This window comes from Sinocyclocheilus grahami, unplaced genomic scaffold (genome assembly GCF_001515645.1).
Source record: "Sinocyclocheilus grahami isolate Dianchi unplaced genomic scaffold, SAMN03320097.WGS_v1.1 scaffold231.1, whole genome shotgun sequence".
Taxonomy (NCBI): Eukaryota; Metazoa; Chordata; class Actinopteri; order Cypriniformes; family Cyprinidae; genus Sinocyclocheilus; species Sinocyclocheilus grahami.
Genome location: NW_015505410.1, coordinates 934,690 through 943,091, shown reverse-complemented (window position 1 = coordinate 943,091; position 8,402 = coordinate 934,690). Strand labels below are relative to the sequence as shown.

The 8,402-nt window shown below is 38.5% G+C and overlaps 1 protein-coding gene across 1 annotated transcript in view; it reads right to left on the bottom strand.

Moving 5' to 3' along the window:
- The window catches only part of LOC107597390 (REV1 DNA directed polymerase), a 17,599-nt gene extending 12,309 nt beyond the window's left edge, over positions 1-5,290 (bottom strand). The window contains exons 1-5 of the mRNA XM_016288422.1: positions 4,983-5,290; positions 2,646-2,712; positions 1,426-1,558; positions 788-956; positions 435-707 (exon numbers count right to left, since the gene is read on the bottom strand). Coding sequence (XP_016143908.1) covers positions 435-707; positions 788-956; positions 1,426-1,558; positions 2,646-2,702 — 632 coding nt within the window. The 5' untranslated portion in view covers positions 2,703-2,712; positions 4,983-5,290. The remainder of the gene's footprint in view (positions 1-434; positions 708-787; positions 957-1,425; positions 1,559-2,645; positions 2,713-4,982) is intronic.
- Between the last annotated feature and the right edge of the window lie 3,112 nt (positions 5,291-8,402).

Genomic DNA, 8,402 nt, shown 5'->3' with positions numbered 1-8,402 from the left:
TATATATATATACACACACACACACACATATACACACACACACACAAAAACTAAATGAATTTAGGATTCACAACATTAACATAATATACTGTGTGGATGGATGGATATTCATTTTTAGATTTCCTAAAGATTACATTTAACAGTGTTATTAAATTATTAGTGTTTTTGAAGACTGTTACATCACAGCAAACATAACCTAAATGTAAAAATTGTGGAAATCAAAATGTGCAGTCAAATATCCAATATCAGCCAATGTACAACCAAAAATGGATGATATGATCAAGTTAAAATTTTTAAAACAAATAAAATTAATTTGTTGTGTTACAAGTCATATCTTGGATCTTAAAGCAGTAGAATGTTTTCTTTCTTTTAAACACATGCAGCATTTGACACTCACGTGTGCCAATGGATCCCTGTTAATAAAGCATACTCACAATCTGACGTCTAGCTGATGCTTGCTTCGCTCAGTGAAGTTAGCTTTGTGGTTAGCGTGAGTGGATTTGAGAACTTCTTTAGAGAGGGTTTGAGTGTGGCTGGGCTGAGGCTTGATGCTGTCTGACTCGGGGTGGTTTAGATCTGGTTTGGATGGTTCATGGCTGGATGATGGATCCTGCTTTCCTCGTGCACAAACACTGGTAAAGTTCAAGCCTTTTTGCTTCGTATAGAGCTGATACGGGACGTATGAAAGTTGACGGCCTGCTTTTATACTGCACAAAAGCACATTTTTAAATGTTTAATTTATAGTGCTCCTATAACCTGCAAAGTGTACACAAACACACACACACACCTGTCGGTGATCCACTCTGGCCGCACTACTTTCTCTCCCTTGAGCTCTTGTATTTTTCTGTTGGGCAGGTTGGTGGCAATGATATGTGTGGTTTTGGAGCGAGTGTAATAGAGATGGAACTGTCCACCATGCAGCATCATCAGCCTGCGCAGCTCATCTGCACTGGGATCTAAACACAAATAAACATAAAACAAGATAGCGCAGCACTCAATCTCCTGACACGTTCAGCCATGGTGCTCAGATGGGAAACACAGGCTCGAGTCCAGCCAGCAACATTTCCTCAGAATCATTCAACTTCATTTTTCCAATTAATTTAGCATATTCTTGTATATAAAAATATATAAACAATAATACTGTTATTGATTATGAGTATTATTAATATGAATGAAAAAGGTCATTAACAAAATAACAACAATAATGATAATAATATCTCTATAAAAACATGTAATATTAATTTTCTTATTAAATGTTAGTATTAACATTAATAATGATTTAAAAAAAACAAATAATTGTTAATGATAATAATAATGATGATGATGATGCTCAAATGATCTCAATTCAGGAAGAAAGTTTGTTTTCCTGTTCACATTTGTTATCAGAGCACACGTGGGTGGTGAGGATGCTGGGAGAGATCTGACCTGTGTATCCATTGACATAGATAGCCACACCGCTGAAGATACAGGAGGACATTCCATCTTTCTGCTTCTCTCTCGGGGCGTCCTTCTGAAACTGCTCCTCAAGCTTAGAGATTTTTGCAGCCATGTAACCGCCCTAAAAAATTCAACAAACAAAACTGTGATGATAATTTGATTTAAAATCCCAATACAAAAAATACCATTCACATCAACACAACCTCATAAGATCAAGTAATGAGGCAAAACACAAAGCAAACACTGACCAAGCACACTTATAGCATAAAAAAAACATTTTACCCTGTAAAAATGAACAGACTGCAATATAGATACGCGCACAAAGAAAAACGTGTAGCGTCTGGCTGACAAGCATGTGATTACGCCTCAGACATTCAATGAGACTGGAGGTGCAAGTCTGCCCTGCTGGCACGGCGACTCTCTGTCTCCATGGCAACGGATGGAACGCTGGGATTCAGGAGTTGAGACTGAACCAATAAACAGACTCACACACACAAAAATACTCCACAATACTCACTTGCTCCACCTGTACTGACAGGAAATTCCCTTGAACCTAATTAATATAACCTGAGATATGAAAACACACAAGGCCTGAAAGCAACGACTGTGCTTCGTTTAATTCAACAAAAAAATTCTGCATAAAACAATTGTCATCTTGTACATGCACTGGCAAGATTCGCTTTCACATGAGATGCAGGGTCTGTTATTACGTCTGCAAATTACTACATTATACAAATTATACAAACTCCACCCTTTCGGTTCCCAAATTTGGTGGCAACACATTATATGATTGTCATATTATAGGGAAATATCGTGAAATGAAGACAGAAGCTGTTGGAGTTGTTTATACTAGTGTGGTTCTGCTAATGCCTGAGGAACACGAGGACACTGAAGTCTATCAAATCTCTCGCCGTGCTCGGACTGTGGCGGCAGAGTAGAGGTGCTGGTCACTAGTGAGAAAAATTGAGATTACTCACTGGTGTAATACAAATGAAAACCTGTCTAGACTTCAGCAGTAACTGGTAGAGAGGCAGTCAACGGTTATGAGGGAATTTAAGGACAAGTTAAAGTAATTTACAGTGTTTACAGGGGCAGCCTGGAAAAATAACACAGCACGTCAGAGGACGACTCTACTGTGAATAAAACAGCTGCTGAGCCTTCCTGTTTTCAATAATAAACACATTTCATAATAAAGAACAGACTCTTACCCGTCCACCCCACCCATCATCTTCACTGGCTTTCTTTCTCCATCCATCTCGACTCATACTGAGGGACCTGAAATACAACAATTTAATGTAATGAGACAAAAACTAAAAGCGTGAGTGACAGAAAATGAACAAAAATGAGAACAAAATATGCACATCTTTTCTCTTCCTCACTTACATGCATTTACAGACTAGGGAAGGGAGAGAGCTACTGTACATACAAGTGCTACTGCTTTAATTAGCAGGCAGATGAGTGACTCCTTTAATAAAGAAAATGAAATGCATCTGAAATGCTGAATCCTAAGCGGAGAACAAGTCTAATCAACTTTATCTGTATAATACTTTTCACAATACACATTGTTTTAAAGCAGTGTTACAAAAAATCATGACGTTACATGTTTATAATAGCTTAATATCTTCATCCTTTACAGTTGCACGTAGCAGATTAGAGCCAGGTGATAATATAGTTCACATTTTTCAATGATATAAACAATCAGAGTGAAGCACAATCCTCTAAATTCCACCTCATATTACCTAACATCATACTAAAAGAAATTGTACGCATCCGGCAGGCACTTATCCAAATCGACTTACACTGCATTCAAGACTTTGCACTGCAACTTTGAAAAAAAAGAGGTCAAAGGTGAGTGGGAAGCACGTGATCAACATTTTATTTTCTCTTACTGCATACCTTATAAGAGCACAGGTCGTCTGTACAACCTGTTCCAGTCATTTACTTTTATTCTTGACAAATGAATATATAAGACCTCTCAATTCACTCTCTCCATTTTTGCCTCTGTTGTACAGATAAGCCCAAACAATGCATCCCCAAAAGTAAAAGGGAAGTCATTCTCATCTCTGTAGCATGTGAGGAGCAGAGCAAGGCAGAACAAACATTATTAGGGAAGAATCCTGTTTCATCCCTCCTTCATACAAAAATCACATACACAATCTCATTCTCCACAGGAAGCTGTCTTGAGCGCATCTTCATGCATATGGTGCAAAAACAACGCTTCTAATCAGCCTTGTCTAAATACACACCTCCTCTCCACTCAAAAAAACAATAAAAAAAAACAAAGTGTCCATCTCAGTCTTTGTTGCTCGGTTTCTTCATTCAACACAAACACACAGTGTTACAACAGTTTTAAACACTAGGCTGGCTCTACATGAGCAGCTAGGCTAACTTTATCATCAGCCTGGTCACTTCAGATATTTGGAGTAGCACAGTCTCAGTGTTACAAAGTAAATCTTTTCATTAAAAGGGGTAGTGATGAATGATCGATGAAACCTAAACTAAAAGAGTGACATACCAGTGTCATTTATTGACACATGCTGGATTATTTCTCTTTATGTTTCATATTTAATAGTCATGTTGTGATATATGATACATTTGAACCCGCTACTAGGTATACTGGACTGAATTGAACTATGGCAGCTCAGGGAATCAGAAAACATCTGATTATTTTACCCTATATTACACTAAAATTATGCAACAGATACCTACTTCATTAGGCCAGTTAAGACAGTTGACTGTTTTTGTCAATAAAAACAACAGTCCAAAAAAAAAAATATATATATATATATATATATATATTTTTTTTTTAATCATAAAAAATATTACTTTTACAGCTGAAAAAAGCACCTTAAATCAGCCTTTTTGTGGTCTCACAACCTGTCCAACCTTGTATTCAAATGGTTTAGCCAGCTGGTCTCACTGCTTGACTAACTGGAAAGTGTTCAAAACTCCTCTAAAACCAGCAACCAAGAATGGCAAACTGGTTTAAGTGGTTTTTAACCAGGGATGATTGAGGGAGGCTTTCAAAGAGTTGGCAAATGGACAGATCCACGTTTACTGAACTGTCAACAAGCAACAATATAGTATATATCAGAAATAAAAATAAAAGACAGTTACAAAGCCATACGTGATAGCTTCCTAATACGAATTATACTGAATATTGGGTTTACTTGGCTTTAGTTTAACACATCGGCCATCACATGGGACATGCCTGACCATGTGAATGACCACTGGACTGTCTCGGCTAGAAGAAAATACTGTGCTGCAAATTTGGGAAACCGAAATTCGATATAGACGATAAGTTAGTGGGGCAGTTGTTGATAGAGACAGTGACCAGACACAGAGGAGACTAACAAGGCAAGTGACATTTCGTGCATAATAAACTGGATTCCCATCAACCTTTTGAACAATGTTGCAGAAGTGCAACACCGCAGCACACATCCGATCGATCAGTTCAATACAGAACACAACTGTAGCGTCGCTCTGCGTGTGATGCGCGGTTTCTTTTTAAAACGAAACCTCTGAAAACTGAAATAGTTTCTCACCAATTATCCCCCTTCTTTACAGATGTATTTTGTTCAAACCAAAGCGCCTTTGTTTCCGCTCTTGGGTTGCGTCCACCCCTTTTGCGTCAGATTTGAAAGATTACTAACAGAGACTTGGTGCACGCTGGGCTCTGTCCATATCAACATGCTCCCGCGACTGCACGATTCTCCCCTTTTACCATTCACTCGTATCTCTATTGCTAGCCGCTTGCTCACTGTCGCCTCTGCCAGATTTTCTGCTTGTTTTCCGCGTAAATCCCTCCTCTCGACCGGGGTCACACAGTGACAGCGCTAGCCCTGTCTGTATCTCGCAGCACCCTCAAGCGGTCTGTTAGTCTCTCTACACTTGACGCAGCGCGCAGTTTAGCTTTGAATTTTAATCACGTTGTATGACGTCGCCCCGAAATGTTCCAATGGCGACGCTTGGCTCGTGTATATTAATTAGGTCGTGACGTTTTCGCCGGGTAACGTTCCAATGGCAAGGCATGTCTTATGAATATTAATAAGCGAGCCTTAGTAGGATTCAGGATTCATGAATTCGCCTCGGACAATGATGAATTTAGCATTTCATTGTGATCGAGATCAATGACAAATCCTTCATGGAGGATGTGAGGTAGTCGTTTTTACACTCCAAAGATCCACTTTGTTGAGGTTTATCTGAATCTGAAAACGGTCTATGCTAGTCTGGCACATAATGCTCTGTGTCCCCAGGTAACCTGTGGAGCTCAGACACAGAGATTGCCTTATGAAACCTCTATTTATAGCTCTATTTATTCCAGTCTTTATGGTAGAATATATTACAAAATACGTTACTTTACCATGTTTTGTCGCCAATTATTCATTTAGTGCGGGGTTTTTTCGTTTAAAAGACGTTTTATAGCCGTCCAAACACATGCCTGACGTCTAGGCTAAAACAAAACTGAATTTGGGCTGTCAGAGAAAATTTAATTGACGCCTAACCATAGCCCAAGAATAGAGTAGTCATCAAAGAGACAGCTTATGTATGACTGCATTCAGTGCACCCGGAAAGTGTTCACAGCGCTTCACTTATTCTCAATTTTGTTATGTGACAGCCTTATTCCAAAATGGATTCAATTCATTATTTCCCTCAAAATTCTACAAACAATACCTCATAATGACAACGTGAAAGAAGTTTGTTTGAAATCTTTGCAAATTTATTTAAAAAACGGGAAATAAATCACATGTACATAAGTATTCACAGCCTTTGCCATGACACTCAAAATTGAGCTCAGGTGAATCCTGTTTCCACTGATCATCCTTGAGATGTTTCTACAACTTGACTGGAGTCCACCTGCAGGTGGTAAATTCAGTTGATTGGACATGATTTGGAAAGGCACACACCTGTCTAGATAAGGTCCACAGTTAACAGGGCACGTCAGAGTACAAGCCATGAAGTCCAAAGAATTGTCTGTAGGCTGCCGAGACATGATTGTATTGAGGCACAGATCTTGGGAAGGGTACAGAAAAATTTCTGCTGCATTGAAGGTTCTCAGAAGCATGTACTCTTAGTGGAAGAAGTTTGAAACCACAAGGACTCTTCCTAGAGCTGGCCTCCTGCCCAAACTGAGCAATTGATGGAGAAGGGCTTTGGTTAGACTGGTGACCAAGAACCTGGTGGTCACTGTAGTTGATCTCAATGATCATATGTGGAAATAGGAGAAACCTAGAAGGACAAACATCACTGCAACACTCTACTGATCTGGTCTTTATGGCGGTGTGGCCAAACTCAATCCTTTCCTCTGTGAAGACACATGGGAACACATGGAATTTGCAAAAAAGCACCTAAAGAACCCTCAGATTGTAAGAAACGAGATTCTCTGGTCTGATGAACCTCAATTCCAAGCATCATGTTTGAAGGAAACCAGGCACTGCTCATCACCTTCACAATACCATCCCAACAGTAAAGTGTGGCAGCAGCCTCATGCTGAGGGGCTGTTTTTCAGCGGCAGGGACTCGTCAGAGTAGAAAAACTCAACACCGCAAAATAGAGACTCGAGAATCGCCTTAATGAAAACCCAGTCCAGAGCATTCAGAACCTCAGACTTGGCAGAAGGTTGATCTTCCAACAGGACAACAACCCTAAGCACACAGCCAAGATAACAAAGGAGTGGCTACGGGACAACTGTGAATGTCCTTGAGACTTGAAGCCGATTGAACATCTCTATAGAGAGATCTGAAAATGGCTGTGCGCCAACGCTCCCCATCCAATCTGATGGAGCTTGAGAGGTCCTGCAAAGAAGACTGGGAGAAACTGCCCAAAAATAGGTGTGCCAAGCTTGTAGCATCATAATCAAAAAGACGTGAGGCTGTAATTGGTGCCAAAGGTGCTTCAGCAAAGGCTGCGAGTACAATTATACATAAAAAAAAATAATAATACATTTGCAAAGATTTCAAACAAGCTACTTTCACTTTGTCATTATGGGGTATTGTTTGTAGAATTGAGGAAAAATCATTTAATCAATTTTGGATGTAACATAACAAAATGTGGAAAAAGTGAAGCGCTGTGAATACTTTACAGATGCACTGCATACACCTCTAATAGACAACAAAATACTGGCTAAAATATTCTTTTTACTCCAATATAACAGGTTCTCATGAATGGCAATCCATCCAAACAAATGTCCAAACCAAGATAAAGCTTTTAAGAAAAAGAATGTTTGCGACAACTTGTAATACAAAATGATCAAAACAACTTAAGGTAATATAAAGAGTGGCAGAATTTTATTTTTTATAGAAAATAAAATTTAATACAAATCCAGAGCATTAACATAAAAAAAATTATGAATAAATGACAAGGTAAGATAAAACGGGTTAACCCTTTTGTTGGCTTATTTCAACAAACTACCAACAGTGAACTTTAAGAAAATATATATATTTTTTTTTTAATGTTTAAAATGCTTTCCAATTGCATTCCTCAAATCCAATTTTGTCGCTGGGAAGTTGGTCATCATGGCATCTGCCAAATAAGAAAATTTCATGAGAAAAGCATTTGTCAATATTATAATTTTTTTTTTTTACTTTTTGATTACACTGATTGGATGCACACTAGGACTGGGCAGTATATAGAGTATCTATACACACATCAGTATATTTTCCAAAGCAATATAGATTGAGACTATATCATATAGCCTGAGTCACATTAAAACAAATGTATTCAACCAGTTATTTAAAAAAAAAAATATATATATAGGCCTATATTGTGTATTACTGTTATGACCCTCCTTTGGTTGTTAAGCGTCTAGGGACTGAGAAGGGGAACATTGGACCAGTTCTGACCATTACCAGCTTCACACTCGGTGTGTGAATAAAAGTAACTAATAAGACTGGAGACTAAATCAAGTGAACTTGTTTTATTATTGAAGACCGTGACAGTTATTTACACAAGACAAAAAGAGAATA